This window comes from Gorilla gorilla, chromosome 13 (genome assembly GCF_029281585.2).
Source record: "Gorilla gorilla gorilla isolate KB3781 chromosome 13, NHGRI_mGorGor1-v2.1_pri, whole genome shotgun sequence".
In the NCBI taxonomy this organism is placed as follows: domain Eukaryota; kingdom Metazoa; phylum Chordata; class Mammalia; order Primates; family Hominidae; genus Gorilla; species Gorilla gorilla.
In genome coordinates, this window is record NC_073237.2 from 84,175,855 (window position 1) to 84,193,363 (window position 17,509).

The 17,509-nt window shown below is 52.2% G+C and overlaps 2 protein-coding genes across 2 annotated transcripts; both read left to right on the forward strand.

Moving 5' to 3' along the window:
- The first annotated feature begins 449 nt into the window (after positions 1-449).
- Positions 450-2,654, forward strand: LOC101145989 (FRAT regulator of WNT signaling pathway 2). The gene is given in 1 exon segment (XM_004065423.5): positions 450-2,654. A coding segment is annotated over 1 exon segment (690 nt). The 5' UTR covers positions 450-582; the 3' UTR covers positions 1,273-2,654.
- A 4,550-nt stretch (positions 2,655-7,204) lies between these two features.
- Positions 7,205-12,873, forward strand: LOC115935781 (putative spermatogenesis-associated protein 31C2). The gene is made up of 4 exons (XM_031014245.3): positions 7,205-7,415; positions 8,492-8,585; positions 9,153-9,213; positions 9,466-12,873. The coding sequence occupies exons 1-4, from the start codon at positions 7,227-7,229 to the stop codon at positions 12,755-12,757; spliced, it is 3,636 nt and encodes a 1,211-aa protein (XP_030870105.3). The 5' UTR covers positions 7,205-7,226; the 3' UTR covers positions 12,758-12,873.
- The last annotated feature ends 4,636 nt before the right edge of the window (positions 12,874-17,509 follow it).

Sequence of the window (17,509 nt, forward strand, 5' to 3'; positions counted from 1 at the left end):
AATATAAATGTGTGTTGTGCTGGGATATATAAAACAACAAGAATGAAGTGAAACACACTTATAATCACACCACATTTTTCAAAAATTAACCTTTTATTTAGAGAAAATTGTGTACTCACTTGCAGTTTTAAGAAATAATACAGAGAGATCCTGAGTATCCTTTACTGAGTTTCTCCCAATGGTAACATCTTGTAAAACAAGTATCACGGTAGGATGTTGATGCTGGCATAGTCAAGATACAGAAGATTCCCAGCACTCCAGGGATCCCTCATATTAATCATTTTTGGCCCCTGGCTTTCCCATCCCAACCCTAACCCTGGGCAATCACTAATCTTCACTAGATTATTCCCCATTTCTATAATTTTGTAATTTCATTTTTTCTTTCTTAATTTTGTGATTTTGAGAATGATATATAAACAATCATATAGGCGGCTCCAGCAACTGCAGGCGCGCGGCTCGAGTACCTGGCGGGCTCCGGCTTCCGCGTCCGCCCCTGCTCCGGCTTCGCCCGCAGCTCCGTGCCCGCGGGCAACCAAGCCCCCAGCGACGCCCGCACAGCTCCTGGTGCCAGGACGGGGGGCCATGCCGTGCCGGAGGGAGGAGGAAGAGGAAGCCGGCGAGGAGGCGGAGGGGGAGGAACAGGAGGACGACAGCTTCCTCCTGCTGCAGCAGTCGGTGACGCTGGGCAGCTCGGGCGAGGTAGACCGGCTGGTGGCCTAGATCGGCGAGACGCTGCAGCTGGACGTGGTGCAGGACAGCCCGGCCTCGCCGTGCGCGCCCCCGGGGGTGCCGCTGCGGGACCCGGGGCCCCTGGCTGCGGCGGTGCCGGCGGACAAGGCCCGGCCCCAGGCGGTGCCGCTGCTGCTGCCGCCCGCGTCGGCTGAGACGGTGGGCCTGGAGCCCTCTGGGGCCCTGCGCTGCGCCCTAGGGGACCGCGGACGCGCTGCGCCCTACTGCGTGGCGGAGGTCGCTGCAGGCCCCAGCGCGCTGCCGGGGCCGTGCCTGCGAGGATGGCTCAGGGACGCGGTCACCTCCCGCCGCCTGCAGCAGCGCCGATGGACCCAAGCCGGGGCATGCGCCGGCGACGACGACCCGCATCGGCTCCTCCAGCAGCTCGTGCTCTCGGGAAACCTCATCAAGGAAGCCGTGCGGAGACTCCAACGAGCCGTCGCCGCGGTTGCAGCCACGGGCCCCGCAAGCGCCCCTGGGCCCGGGGGAGGCCGCAGCGGACCTGACCGCATTGCCCTGCAGCCCTCAGGCTCCTTGCTCTGACCCAGGCCTCCTGGAGGAGGAAGTGGAGGCCGCTGCGTAGACCCAACAGCGTCCAGTTCCTACTAACTCTGAGCTGAAGCCGACGTCGCCAGTCTGGGAGCGACCACTTTGGCTGCGGGGAGGCGCGTGGGGAGAGATCTCAACCAGAGAAGTTACCAGCTGTGGCGAGGCCGTCGGAGAAAACTTAAGCGTGGAGAAATGTATGCGCCAGGGTGCATCCGTGGGGCATGAGAATTTCCCGGGCCATCCAAGCCCAAGGACCTGGGATAAACTGGGAGAACTATGGCAGCTACTTGCATCGACTTGTACCTCACTTAGCCCTTGGGGGCGTCGTGAGCTTGGATTGTTTAAGGAGGGCTCAGGGGTAGGAATCGCGATGGCTTTATAACAATACTTGAAAACTAATGACACGCATACATTTTCTTATTTTCTGGTGGAGGAGCTTAGTGAAAGTGGTGCTACAATTGCTGTGCAAAGAAATTCCAGAGGGGAGAAGAATGTAAAAGTTTGGTGGTGGGTGGCTTGGCATTGCCCCTTTCTCCCACCGATTCGGTGGCTGGTGAAGGTGGGAGATGTGAACTCCAACTAAGGGACTGGAGAGAGGTGAAGAATTTTGCAGGTGGGAGAGTTGGATTTGAATGTGGACTTGTAAATGACTTGACCTTGCCACCTGTGGTCAAGGTCACGGTTTGCTGTGGGGTTCCTGGGAGAGCTTACTCACCCCGGAGTCTTTTCTTTCTCTTGCTCCAAGAAGAGCCCTGTTGGTGCTTTACCACCGCTTGGAGTCTCCCGAGGACACAAACAGGCAGAGAGGGACGTGTAGGGAGAGTTCTTTCCTGTTCTCTGTGCTTTCCTTTTTACAGGACTCCCGGAAGGCCACTCATGGCCATGCCAGAGCTTTCTCAGAAACAGTCATAAACGATCTCTTGAGTCTCTTTCTTGTCCTCCCAGCTGAGCTTTCTTATTCCACCCTTTCTGGTGTCTATAGGAATGCAAGAGAGACCCTGGACATTTTTCTGCTCTCTTCTGGCCCTCCATGGAGCCATGGGCCTCGGCCTCGGCGGTTCCTCACCCGCACAATTTATTTCCTCCTCCTGTGCCAGCCCTTCTTTTGTGTATGAAACCGGTTTTAAAATGTGACTCTCCCAGAGGAGAAGCCGCTGGCTGTATGAAACTTGACGGCGCTTTTGTAAGGTGCCACCCCCAAACTTTAAGGTAGCTAAATCAATTTTTAAAAGATTCAATGGCTTATTCATCCTCCAGATGTAGCTATTGATGTACACTTCTCAATGGTGTCTGAAATTGTGGTGGTCCTGATTTATAGGATTTCATAATTAAAATGTCTGCTGAATAAAAAAATAAATAAATAAACAATCATATAGTACGTTACCTTTGGCTTTTTTTTTTTTTTTTACACTCAGTGTAACTGCCTTGTGATTCATACAAGTTGTTGCATGAATAGTTTGTTGATTGCTGAGAAGTAGTCCATGATATGGATGTACCAGAGCTTGTTTAACCATTCATCCAATGAAAAACCTCTGGTTTGCTTCTAGTTTTCGGTTGTTACAAATAAAGCTGCTCTGAGCATTCACATATAGGCTGTTTTTTTTTTTTTTGAGACAGAGTTTCGCTCTGTCAGCCTGGCCAGAGTGCAGTGGCACGATCTTGGCTCACTGCAACCTCCGCCTCCCAGGTTCAAGCGATTCTCCTGCCTTAGACCCCCCAAATAGGTAGGATTACAGGCGTCCACCCCCACACCCAGCTAGTTTTTGTGTTTTTATTAGAGACCAGGGTTTCATCACGTTGGGCAGGCTGGTCTTGAACTCCTGATCCCAAGTGATCTACCCACCTTGGCCTCCCAAACTGCTGGGATTACAGGTGTGAACCACTGAATTCGGCCATATATAGGTTTTTGTATGAACATAAATCTTCATATTTCTAGGATAAATACCCCAGAGTTTACTTGCTTGTTTGTAGATTAGTTGCATGCTCAGTTTTGTGAGAAATTGTCAAAAAACTTGGCCGAAACTATCCTGAGTGGCTGTCCCACTTTGCCTTCCCAGCAGCAGTGTGTGAGTGATCTGTTTTCCCAGCATTTTCACTGGCATTTGGTGCTGCCACTGTTTTGTATTTCAGTCATCCTGTTAGGAGTGTAGTGATATCTCATTTTGCTTACTTTACATTTCCCTAATGGCTAATGGTGCTGAGAGTCTTTTCCTGTGCCTGTCTGCGGTCTGTAGATTTTCAGTGAAATGTCAGCTCATGTCTTTTCCCACGTTCTGGTTACTCCATCTTTTAAAACAAGGAAAAGAAGAGGGTGGCACTTTGTGGTTTGTGAAGAGCCTGCCACATAGATGACCATCTCACAGTGACTAAAAGCCACGAAAGCTTTTCTCTTTGAAGAGTTTTACCATGGCCTAGTGAATTGCCAGTGCACTCAGTTTAGTAATCACTGATATGCGCCCAGAGACAAAAGTAGTCCTTGTCTGCTGTCGATTGATGGACTCTGAAATCTAAGGTCGGGATCTCTCATAGCAAAGAAACAGAAAACACATTTGCTTTTATCCAGCTCTGTCCATGTCCTTCTTTCTGTAACCAGGCAGGGAGACCCCTGGGAGCTGTAAGAGGCAGATGGAGATGAGGAAGCACATAGGCTCCAAATCCCTTCTCTTCCTCTTTCACACTTACATTTTCACTTAGTTTTTTCTTTTTTCTTTTTTTTTTCTCTCTCCCCATTTCTTGAAAGTTTCACTTCAATCCAGAGTGGTTACACAAGTAAGAATTCCCTGGTTTGGACCCCAAATCTGTATCTTTAGCAAGCATCCCAGGCCATTCTTATCTTCTGCTAAGCTTGGGAAACAGTACCTCATTCTGCTGTTTCTGAGCTATAATAAGGTAGGTTCTTTGGGAGATGGGCTATCAGGCCTCTGAAGTGTCCATCAGTGCCATTTAGTGCACACACTGTGGCCTGGTGTCCCAAGGTTAATGCCTGTGACCATGTCTATCAGCTCCTCTGTTAAAGTGTCCTGTTGTGATGTTCACGAACATTCTCAGAAGAGAGGTAGGAACAAGTCTTTTTCAATCGCACATGTCTGACTCATCTCCTAGAGTTAAACTTTCTGCTTCCTTCCTCCTAATCAGGTTATGCACATAATAGGCTTTGTTAATTTAGAAATGTTAAATAACATTTCTAAAATAATTCTGCCCTGTGCCTTAGAAATACATTCTCAAAACAAAGGTGAATGGTCACTTGAAGTCGTAACCAGCCGAATGCACTAGCAAAACCTGTTCATGCTCTGCTGGGGTCAATTCTCATCATAGGCAGGTTTCGCTTGTTTGTTTGTTTTTGAGACAGAATCATGCTCTGTTGCCCAGGCTGGAGTGCAATGACATGATCTCAGCTCACTGTAACCTCCACCGCCCAGGTTCAAGTGATTCTCATGCCTCAGCCTCCTGAGTAGCTGGGATTACAAGTGTGCACCACCGCACCTGGGCTAATTTCTTGTATTTTTAGTAGAAACCGGGTTTTACCATGTTGACCAGGCTGATCCCGAACTCCCGGCATCAAGTGATCTGCCCACCTCGGCCTCCCAAAATGCTGGGATTACAGGCGCGAGCCTCCGTGCCCAGCCATCATAGGCAGTTTTAATGTCTGCCTTGAAGGGCCTGAGACAATAGCAATTTCACCCCCACCTCATGTTTTCCCATCAGGGCCTGGAGAAGGGCCCTGTTAGTGGCAGGCACAGCCAAGGACCCAGCTTTCCTATTTCTAAACTGAGAGATTTTGAATTGCTTCCTCCCTCTCTCAGTTGGTACATAACAATTCAGATAAGAGCTCCCTAGAATACAGAACCCAAACAAGCCACAAGGGCTTGTCCAAATTGCTGTGTGTCGTGGTCAGACAAGAACCCTGGGTTGAAAGGACTTTTCCAGACACATTCTTCAGTCCTCCAGAGTAAGTGTCCTCCCGTCCAGGTGCCTGTTCTCATGGCTCAAGGGGAAGGGACGAAGCATTCAACAGTCTTGTTTCTGGATGGGGACTGGGAATTTCCCCTCTATATCCCATGTCACTCAAACTATATGCAACGTGCTTCAAGCTGTCTTTCTCTGCCAGCAGCAGGTCCCCTCCCACTGTGGGAGTCTGCACGAAGGAGGGGACGCACTGCGTAGTGACAGAAAATCCGGGTAAGAAAAGATGACTGTGCAGGGAGAGGACTGGGGTCACAGGCTCCTTGAGAAGCATCAAGCTTCTACTTTAGTAAAAAGCATTAAAGATAAGTCACTGGAGAAACCAGGAATCCTAAACCGTTTTGCCTGCCTGCCAGCAGCCCTCACCTGCTGTGGGGTGCCGAGTCAGGGAGCAGCATCGAGACTTCAGAAGCCCATCGTGAAAATCCAGAGTTTTTTTTATTGCCTCCTTGCCTGCATTTAAAACCAATCTATCCCCATCAAAATGGTGTTCAGGGCCTCCCATAGACCAGGAGGAATGCTCTGGCTGTTATGTCAACATTGTCCTTAGGCCTGTGAGGGTTGATCATCCCAACTGGGTCATTCTTGTCCTACCAAACTAAAGCAGAGATAAGAAGCGAGAAGCCAGTGGTTGGAGGGCAGGGGGGTGTGGGAGAGGGTGGTGGGAAAAGCGCTCAGGGACCAAAACATTGCTCCCAGGGTGTCATCCTTTGCGAGTCTCGCTGCTGGAACTGCTTGTTGAAATCTGAAACCAGTTTTATCTCTAGCTTCTGAGATAACTTGCTGCAACTCTAGGACTAATTTTCCCCATTGCCGTTGCTCAACAATCAAAGCTTGCCAGCTCTCCAGGAGCTTCCCAGTGTCAATGAACTTTCTCAAAGAACAATACGTAACATTGCGGAGCGTACCAGAGACCACCTGTTCTGTGTGTATACCCCGAATTGTGATTCTCTCTTCCCAAATGAAATGGAGTGAGACTCCATCTCAAAAAAAAAAAGGAAAACTGCATGTCCTGCACATGTACCCCGGAACTTAAAATAAATACATAAGTACATAAATAGAATTTTAAAAAAATCTTAATTGTATGTGGGTAGGTCCCTTTGATTCAAAGTGAGATAGAAGGATGGGCGCAGTGGCTCATGCCTGTAATCCCAGCACTTTGGGAGGCAGAGGCGGGCAGATCACAAGGTCAGGAGATCGAGGCCATCCTGGCTAACACGGTGAAACCCCATCTCTACTAAAAATACAAAAAGAAATTAGCAGGGCGTGGTGGTGGTGGGCGCCTGTAATCCCAGCTACTCAGGAGGCTGAGACAGGAGAATGGCTGGAACCCGGGAGGCGGAGCTTGCAGTGAGCCAAGATCACGCCACTGCACTCCAGCCTGGGCGACAGAGAGAGACTCCGTCTCAAAAAAATAAAAAAAAATAAAAAAAAAAAAAGGAAAGTGAGATAGAAATAATTTTTTAAAACTTACTATTCAAAATTTGCAAAACTAAATAAGAGTAAAAGAAATTTACATTTTGTCCCTGGATTCACAGAAGACAAAAGCATTGTGTGGGAAAGCTGGAGTTGAGGATGAACGAGATTCTGAAAATAAAAATCCCTGGTACATAGCCAAAATTTCAGAGTCAACTACAGATTTTCAAAGGCTATGAAATAGGTAACCTCAAGCCACCGACTCCAACAGATAAAAGGAACCAGGTAATATCTGTGTTCCAGGGAGAAAGAATAGAAAACTGGCTGAGTTCTATCACTGACAAAACTTAGTGCGAAGGAGGGATCTGGAAGGCGGGAGGGTGAAGGGATCCCCGGCTTGGAGGGTGGGGAGGGGCTGTGCTTCGGCCTCCCCCTCCTACTCCCCTCCCCAACAAAGGAGCCCTTTGTGATGTGAAGGCCCAGCTCTGTGATGCAGGCCTGGGCCCCAGTCCCTAGTCTCCACGAGGATGCCCAGAGCTCAGTTGCTAGAAAGCAATGCGCCTATTCACATGGAGAATCTTCCCTTTCCTCTAAAATTACTTAGTGCCTCATCACTAAACACCCCCAGCTCCACACCATGGGTGTTGGATATCTTCCTCACCTTGGTGTTTGCCCTGGGGTTCTTCTTCCTATTACTCCCCTACTTCTCTTACCTCCGTTGTGACAAGCCACCCTCACCATCGCCTAGGAAGAGAAAGGTAAGGAGCTCTCAGTCCAGACCCACAGAGCTTGATTCTCTTCTTTCTTTTTATTATTAGTTCCACCTTTCCAAATCCAGTGGAGACTTCTGCAATGGGAAGTCTCAGGAGAGACCAGAACAGCATGCTTCCAGGGAGAGGCAGGGCAGCCAGGGGTTGGTAGGGGCAGATCGTGTACTGCGATTTCCATCCCAAGCTCTCAGTCCATCTGTGGGGGAGCGCAGGAGGCATGAAGGCAAAATCAAACCCGTGGGCTCAGCGGCCAGGACCGGTCATGAGACGGGGGAGGTCTCTGGTCATGAGATGGGAGGTCTCTGTCCGAGGCCAGGCCCTGAGCCCTGGCTCATCAGTCCCTTCCTGGGGCAGGTGGCTCGGGACCCAGCCTCTTCTGTGTGGGGTGATATGGGGCCTGTGCTGGGCCCCCGAGGGCCTCCCACCAGGGCCTGGCATCTCCTCTGGTCTCCTGGCAAGCAGAATGCTACCTGACAGCTCAGTGGTGCCTGCGGGCCTGAGCCTGGGTGTTCCTGGAGCAGAGGAACAGGGACTGATGGCGTCCATGGTGGACCTCATATTGAAAATCCCTGTGTGTGTGCGTGTGTTTGTGTGTTATTTTTATTTATTTTATTTTTTGTGCAGGCTGCAGTGAAATGGAGCGATACCGGCTCAGTGCCACCTTTGCTTCCAGAGTTCAAGCTATTCTCATGTCTTAGCGTCCTGAGTAGCTAGGGATTACAGGCGCCCGCCACTACGCCTGGCTAATTTTTGTATTTTTAGTAGAGATGGGGTTTCACCATGGCCAGGCTGGTCTCAAACTCTTGACCTCAGGTGATCCACCTGCCTTGGCCTCCCAAAGTGCTTGGATTATAGGCGTGAGCCACCGCACCCCCGACCCCCTCTTCCTGTTTTTCTAAGAAAAGCAGTTTATCATCCATTTAAACATGAGTGGGAGGAAGCACACAGAGCTCCCTGAGCAAGACAGACAGAGCCATGCGGTTCATGAGTGCAGCGTGCTGCGGCTGGGCTGGGGGCAGAGAGGGAGAGCCGGTCCTAGCTCCTCGCCATTTCTTGTCTCCCAGCGTCATCTTGTCTCCCAGCGTCATCTTGTCTCCCAGTGTCCAGTAGGGCGGAGGGGGAGGCCCAGAGGCAGGATGAAAAACCACAGTCTGAGAGGTAAGGCTCTGCCAGGGCACACTAGAGTTAATTTGATCTCATCTGTCCGGGAGGGAACTGACTCTGAAGAAGTCAGTTGAAGAAACCTGAGGTAGGGGCTCCTAGGAAGGAAATCAGAACCCTGGGTCCTTCTCAGATTCCGTGCCGGAATGAAGCCATGGTGGGCCAGGGACTGAGCGTTACCCAGCAGGGGGCAGTGTGTGTGTCCTGGGGAGACCAATGCCTGCCTGGATGCGGAGGGGGGTGAGGGGCCTCCCGCTCCCTGGGAACAGCTGTTCAACTCTGCTAAGGCTGATTCCTCTTTGAGACCACCCCAGTCCTTTCTCCCCACAGGGCAGTTGTGAGGACCGTGGGGGTGGAGGGTCTGTGTGTGGAAGCCCTTTGTGAATGACAAAGCCCTGTCCTCTATGCCTTGCTATTACCGTCGGGGCCATGTGGCTTTGGACACAGATGGGTGGGTTCCAGGGTCTAATTCCCCATGGCCTTCCCTAAAGAAACATACACTCAGCCTCCTGTGAGATCCCAAGCCCCTCCCTCACTGCCCTAACCCGGTCTCCTGATTTCCAGCTTGTAGAGAGTGCCCGAGAGGCCTGGAGGAGACTTGGGACCTGCTTTCACAACTGCAGAGGTGAGGCACTTCCCCTTTCCTGCATCCTTTCTACCAGGGCTGGGACATGACCCCAGGGCCACAGGCAGCCTGGAGCTGACCTGGGATGGGGAGACCAGGGGGACAGAGGATGGGAGTAAAGCCCTGGGGTGAGGGGTAGCAGAATTGGGTGGTCAGGGTGTGGCGTGGTGGAGGGGCTGTGGCCCAAGCGCCCACTCTGCCCTCCGAACCCATCTGCTCCTGGCTGCAGCTTGTGCCTCCTGTCTCCTGCAGCCTCCTGGGGCCACACCTTGCAAAAGGTGACTTTGGTCAGCTCTCTGGTCCAGACCCCCCAGGTGAGGTGGGCAAAAGAACACCTGATGGAGCCTCCCGGTCCTCTCATGAGCCTATGGAAGACGCTGCTCCCATTGTCTCCCCGTTAGCTTCCCCGGATCCTCGAACCAAGCATCCTCAGGATCTGGCCTCCACCCCACCACCAGGCCCAATGACCAGCTCAGTCTCCTCCCTAAGTGCCTCCCAGCCACCAGAACCTTCTCTTCTCCTAGAACGCCCCTCACCCGAGCCACCTGTACTTTTCCCTCACCCACCACACACCCCTGATCCTCTGGCCTGCTCTCCACCTCCTCCGAAAGGCTTCACTGCTCCTCCCCTGCGGGACTCCACTCTGTTAACACCATCTCACTGTGACTCAGTGGCACTTCCACTGGACACCGTCCCTCAAAGCTTGTCTCCACGTGAGGATTTGGCGGCTTCTGTCCCAGCCGTCTCAGGCCTTGGCGGCTCAAACAGTCAAGTTTCTGCCTTCTCCGGGTCGCAGGAGACTACCAGAACCTGGTGCGACTTCAACTCGTCAGTCCAGCAAGATCATCTTTCCCGCCAAAGGGACACTACAATGTCCCCACTGCTTTTCCAGGCCCAGCCCCTGTCCCATCTGGGGTCTGAGTCCCAACCCTTTATTTCATCCACACCCCAATTCCGGCCCACACCTATGGCTCAGGCCGAGGCTCAGGCCCATCTTCAATCCTCTTTCCCAGTCCTATCTCCTGCTTTTCCATCCCCGATGAAGAACACTGGAGTAGCTTGCCCTGCGTCGCAGAATAAAGTGCAAGCTCTCTCCCTACCTGGAACTCAGCACCCTGAAAGGCCTTTGTTGAGGAAACAACTAGAAGGTGGGTTGGCTTTACCCTCTAGGGTCCAAAAATCTCAGGACGTCTTTAGTGTCCCCACTCCTAACCTTCCCCAGGAAAGACTGACATCCATTCTGCCTGAGAACTTTCCAGTCAGTCCTGAACTCTGGAGACAACTGGAGCAACACATGGGGCAACGTGGAAGGATCCAAGAGTCTCTGGATCTGATGCAGCTTCAGGATGAATTGCCGGGGACAAGTCAGGCCAAGGGCAAACCCAGGCCCTGGCAGTCCTCCACGTCCACAGGTGAAAGCAGCAAGGAGGCAGAGACGGTGAAGTTCCAGCTAGAGAGGGACCCATGCCCACATCTGGGGCAAATTCTGGGTGCGACCCCACAAAATCTATCCAGGGGCATGGAAAGCTTCCCAGGGAAGGTTCTGGGGGCGACCTCTGAGGAGTCGGAAAGGAACCTGAGGAAGCCCTTGAGGAGTGACTCAGGAAGTGATTTATTAAGACGCACAGAGAGGAATCATATAGAAAACATCCTGAAAGCCCACCTGGGCAGAAAGTTGGGCCAGACCAACGAGGGCTTGATCCCCGTGAGTGTGCGTCGATCCTGGCTTGCTGTCAACCAGGCTTTTCCCGTATCCAACACCCACGTGAAAACCAGCAATCTAGCAGCCCCGAAAAGTAGGAAAGCCTGTGTGAACACAGCCCAGGTGCTTTCCTTCCTTGAGCCGTGTACTCAGCAGGTGCTGGGAGCCCATATTGTGAGGTTTTGGGCCAAACACAGGTGGGGTCTACCCCTCAGGGTCCTCAAGCCCATTCAGTGCTTTCAACTGGAAAAGGTTTCATCCTTGTCCCTTATACAGCTTGCTGGTCCCTCCTCAGACACCTGCGAATCTGGGGCTGGCTCAAAAGTTGAGGTGGCCACGTTCCTTGGAGAGCCACCAATGGCAAGTCTGAGAAAGCAGGTGCTGACCAAACCATCTGTTCACATGCCAGAGAGGCTTCAGGCCTCCTCACCTGCATGTAAGCAGTTCCAGAGGGCCCCGCGAGGGATCCCATCTTGGAATGATCATGGGTCCTTGAAGGCTCCTACAGCTGGACAGGAGGGCAGGTGGCCATCTAAGCCCCTCACATACAGCCTCACAGGCAGCACCCAGCAGAGCAGGAGCTTAGGAGCCCAATCTTCAAGGGCTGGAGAGACCAGGGAGGCAGTGCCACAACCCACAGTCCCCTTGGGAACCTATATGAGAGCAAACCTCCAAGCCACAAGTGAGGATGTGCATGGTTTCAAGGCTCCAGGCGCCAGCAAAAGCTCTCTACTCCCTAGAATGTCTGTCTCTCAAGACCCAAGAAAGCTGTGTCTCATGGAGGAGGCTGTTAGTGAATTTGAGCCTGGAATGGCCACGAAGTCAGAGACCCAGCCTCAAGTTTCTGCCTCTGTTGTGCTCCTTCCAGATGGGCAAGCATCTGTTGTGCCCCATGCTTCAGAGAATTTGGCTTCTCAAGTGCCCCAGCGCCATCTCCAGAGCATGCCTACTGGGAACATGCAGGCTTCCCAGGAGCTATGTGACCTCATGTCAGCCAGAAGGAGTAACGTGGGGCACAAGGAGCCCAGGAACCCAAACTGTCAAGGCTCATGCAAGAGCCAAAGCCCAATGTTTCCCCCTACTCACAAGAGGGAGAACTCTAGGAAGCCCAGTTTAGAAAAACATGAAGAAATGTATCAAGGATTGAGGACTCCTCAACTTACCCCAGGCAGGAAAACAGAAGACACCCGTCAGAATGAAGGCGTCCAGCTACTGCCATCAAAGAAACAGCCTCCTTCAATAAGCCACTTTGGAGAAAACATCAAGCAATTTTTTCAGAGGATTTTTTCAAAGAAAGAAGGGAAGCCAGCACCAGTCACTGCTGAGAGCCAAAAAACAGCAAAAAACAGATCATGCGTGTACGGCAGCAGTGCTGAAGCTGAGAGGCTCACGACAGCAGTTGGACAGATACTGGAGGAAAAAATGTCACTTTGCCATGCGCGCCATGCCTCGAAGGTAAATCAGCAAAGACAGCAGTTTCAAGCCCCAGTCTGTGGGTTTCCCTGCAACCACAGACACCCGTTCTACTCAGAACACAGCAGAATGCTGAGCTATGCAGCCAGGAGTCAACAAGCCACTCTCAAGAACCAGAGTCGTCCCAACAGAGACAGACAAATCAGAGATCAGCAGCCCTTGAAAAGTGTCCGGTGCAACAATGAGCAATGGGGCCTGCGACATCCCCAACTCTTGCTCCCCAAGAAAGCTGTATCCCAGGCAGTCCCCCTCAGCACCGGCCGAAGACACCCGGTGCCTCCAGCCACCACCACCACTGCGCAAGGCACTGTCTTTTTCAGGAAGGTATCTAATTTGGTCAGTCACAAATTCCTTTTTAGCCTTCCCTAGAGAAAAACAAGTCCCCCCAAAAAAATTTACTCTACGTAGAGAAAAAGTATTTTCTCTCATGTTAGTACACGCAGAACATTTAATATTCCACAATATATATGGTTTTTTATTCATAAGAGGGTGATGGCTGTTATTTGTGCTGTGCTTGGTGTGGGCTTGGTTTCTAGAAGCGACAGGACATGGAGGGAGGCTGACAGCGGTGCTGTAAGCCCACCTTCATCCTGAGTTCCTTCACTGAACCTTATGTTTCCGTAATACCATCTTTACACAAACAACAGAAAATTCTAAAAACAAGATGAGAAAAACCTATGAAGATCCCACTCTGAAATAAGGTTCAACCCATCTTTCCACTACTTACTGTCCACCTCAAACTTTATGCAACTATAGGGAGAAGGTTTGCAGAGATGTCACAGGGCTGAACATCTCCATGCATGCTCCAGGAAGTGCCACAGCCGAATAACTTCATGTGTCACAAAATAGTGGAAGTTTGGGTGGGAGAGTGCTGGACCCTGAGTTCAGAAGTGGGAGAAGTCTTGACCCTGGGTATCCTGGTGAAGAATAGATAATGTCTGCCCTGGGAAGCCCCTTCTCTCCCTGACAAAGGCTGGTATGGAGATGGGCCCTCTTTGCTCAGCCAACGTGCGAAGCACAGAGTCCCCATCCCACTGCCTCTCCCTTTCTCGCACTCTGGAGTGGTGGTGGGGATAGACCTTCCAGCTCTGTGCATGTGTAGGTGGGGGGCGGGGGGCTGGGGGGACGGCCTTCATGGAGGCTGCTGAGGGCGGCGAACTCCCCTGCCCCAGATGAGTGAATGACCCTGCTAGGAAGTCAGAGCCTGCAAGGGCTGTGGGGGTATCAGGTGGAGTGGGCTCCAGGTACACCCTCAGTGCACTGGGCAGGTCTCAGGCCAGGCTCTCTGGACCCCACCTGGGTGATGTGGTCACTCCCTGGAGGACTGCTGTCAGGCCCCGGCCACCCACCCTGGGCAGCACCGTCCCATCGCAGGACTGGACTTTCTGAGTCCTGAGACAGGACGGTGCTGCCCAGGCCTGACAGACTGGGAGGAACTGTTAAGTCCTCCATCCCTAGACCAGCCTCCCACACAGCATGGACAGTCTCTTACCTTCACCCTCAGGAATGATCCTTCTCACTCTAAGGCAACCAAGACAGAGCTGAGGACGTGTGCCAGGCTGGGAGTCAGTCCCCTCCCTAAATGGGCCTGAGGGAAGCACCATCCCTGCCCCAATCCGCCGCAAGTTTCTGCCCAGGAGACACATAGGGAAGGGAGGACGGGGCCTCCCTGCTGGCTGACACTGGAAACGTGGGACCGGAAGAAGAGGGAGGGCAGGGCTGGCAGGGGATGCTCCAGGCCCATGAAGAGCTCGGGCTGCCCCTCCTGGGCTGGAGGCTGTGCCCTCTGCAGGATCTGAGAAAGTCCAGTCCTGAGATGGGACAGCACTGCCCAGGGTGGGTGGGTGGCTGGGGCCCGACGGAAGTCCCCCAGGGAGTGACCGCATCACTCGGCCAGGGTGCAGGGAGCCTGGGCTGAGACCTGCCCAGTGCACTGAGGGTGCAACTGGAGCCCACCCCACCTGACGCCCCCACAGCACTGACAGGATCTGACCTCCCAGCATGTACCTGCCTCTCCCTGCACCCCAGCTGCCCACCCTGCCTGTTCCCTGGCTTCCTCCATCCCGTGCAGCCCATGGACTGTGACCATCTCACCGGCCACTCTGGTCCTTCCTTTGCCTTTGCCCTGTCAAAATCTCTGAGCAAGATCTCCCAGGTCCATCCAAACACCTGCTTTGTCCACTTTTGACTGGGCTTTTGGGCACCACTGGCCCATCCGAGCTGTCCATAGGGCCTCTGATAACGTGCATTACACCTGGCATCTCCCGGCATCTCCCAGCAGTGCTCAGCAGCCCCCGCACCAGGTCCCTGCTGACCAGATCCCGCACATCAGGTCCTCCCTGACCACACCCTCACTGATTAGAACCCCATGACCATGCCCCACTAACCAGGCCCTGCTGCCAGGCCCACAGTGACCAGGACCCTACTGACTGACCAGGACCTTACACACCAGGGCCTCACTGACCAGGTCCTTACTGACAAGGCCTCATTGATCAGGTTCCACCGATCATGACCCCATTGCCTGGCCCCACAGATGAGGTCCTGCTGACTAAGCCTCCAGGGAACAGGCTGCCACTGACCAGGCCCCTATTAAGCAGGCCCAAGGTGACCAGATACTTCTGACTATGACCCTAGTGAGTAGGCCCCACTGAATGGGCACCCACTGCTCAGATCCCTGCTGACCAGGTCACCCACAGACCAGTGCTACAAAAGCCACCACTGACCACGCTCTCTCTGAACAGGCCCCCACTGATTAGGTTCCACTGACCAGGCTGCCCTGATCAGGGCCCCACTGACAAGGGCCTCACTGATGAGGACATGGCCACCAGGCCCTGCTGACTAGGTCCCATGTGACCAGGCCTCCACTGAATAGCACCCATTGACCTGGTCACCAGTGACCCAGCTCATGCTGACAAGGCCACCACTAAGCCCCAGCTGACCCGGTCTCCACTGACAAAGTCCTGCAGCCTAGTTTTACACTGACCAGACACCAAACAAGCGGCTGCTACTAGGTCCCCACTCACCAAGATGCCCACAACTAGATCCCCCTAATGAGACCCTCTCTAAGCAGACCCCTGCTGACCATGCCCCCAATAAATAGGCCTCACTGACCAAGTCCCAACTGACTAGGTCCACTGATGAGGCCCACACTCATCAGGGCCCTCCTAACTATACCAGAAGACCAAGCGACAATGAGATATTTCATATGGCAGGAGTAGGAGCAAGACAGAGAGGAAGGAGGAGCTACATCCTGTTATACAACCAGATCTCAAGAGAACCCACTATCAGGAGATCAGCATCAAGAAGATTAACCATTGGTGAAGGAACCACCGCCCATACCACCACCCACTGTTTCCAGGCAGAAGCCTCCTGCAGAAGCAGAGCCTCTTGGGAAACTTCCACTATGGCAGTGCAGAAGGAAAATATGGGCTTGGAGCCCCTACACAGGAGGCCACCTTCCTCCAGACCCCAGACTCATAAGCCCACCAACAGCTCACAGCCTCAGTATGGAAAGGCTACAGGCACTCCACACCAGCCCAGCCCATGGGAGCAGCCATGGGGGCTGAAGCCTGCAAAGCCACAGGTTCACTGTCCTAGTAGAGGTTTTCCACAAAACTCTGCCTCTACAGCTGACTACTCCCTCTTCCTACTACCCCCCACCCTCCCACCACCCTACTGCCAACCTACTCTCCACCCTACCCACCCCTTTTCCTTCCAACCCCAACCCCCTCTTGCCATGATTAAATCACCTCCCACCAGGTCCCACCTCCAACATTAAGAAGTACAATTCACATGAGTTTTGTAAATAAACACAGCCAAACCATATTATTCTGACCCTGATACCCCAGAATCTCATGTCCTTCTCACAGAGCAAAATACATTCATGCCTTTTCAAAAGTTTCTTTCCAAATGTCTTAACTCATTCCAGCATTAACTCAAAAGTAAAAAGTTCAACATCTCATCTGAGACAAGTCTACAGTCCCTTTTGCCTATGAGTCCCTGAATTTAAAAGGATGTTCTTTTCTTTCAGGGTACAATGATGGTAAAGGCATTGGATAAGCTTTCTCAATCGAAAGGGAAGATATTTCCCAGGAAAAAAACACAAATAGGACCACAGGCCCAATGCAAGTCCAAAACCCAGGAGGCCAGTATCCATTCAATCTCACAGCTCCAAAATCATGAAGAAAACTCACTATCATAAGCACAGCAATAAGGAGGTGGTGTTTAATCATTTGTGAAGGATCCACCCCCGACCACCACTTTTCACCCCTCACCCCCACCATAATCCCCTCATTCTCCCTACCCCCACCTTCCAACCCCCACTCTCCACCATGATTAAATCACCCTCCACCAGGCCCCACCTTTAACTTTATTATTCTGTCCCTGGCTCCCAAATCTCATGTCCTTCTCACTTTGCAAAATACAATGATGCCTTCTCTACAGCCCCTCCAAATCTTATATCATTCCAGCATTTATACAAATGTCCAAAGCTTAAAGTCTCATCTGACACAAGGCTACAGTCCCTTAGGTGCATGAACCTCTGAACAATAAAGCAAGTTAACTACTTCCAAGGTACAATGCTTGTGCAGGCAATGTTACGTAAGCATTCTCAGCCAAAAGGAAGAATTTTGCCAGAAAGAACAAAACACAGGACTTACAGGCCCCATGAAACTCCAAACCCAGAAGGCTAGTCATTCAATCCTACAGTTCCGAAATCATCCTTTCTGAAACCTTGTCCCACATCCAGGGCACAGGGACGTGAGGGCTGGGCTCTGAAGGCCCTGGGCTGCTCTGCACCTTTGGTTTTGCAGGGTTTATGCCCCACGGCTGCACTCATGGGCTGGGCGGGTGTTGAGTGCCTGTAGTTTTTCCCGACTGATGGTACAAGCTATTGGTCGGTCTACGAATCTGGGGTCTGCATGATGGTGGCCTCCAGTGTGGGGGCTCCAACCCCATATTTTCCTTCTGCACTGGCCTAGTAGAGGTTTCTTATGAGGCTCTGCCTTTTTGGGATGCTTTTTTCTGGTCACCCAGGCATTTCCATACATCTTCCAAAGTCTACAGAGAGGCTTCCAAGCCTCTAGTCTCAAGATCCATCCACCCAGTGGCTTAACAATATGA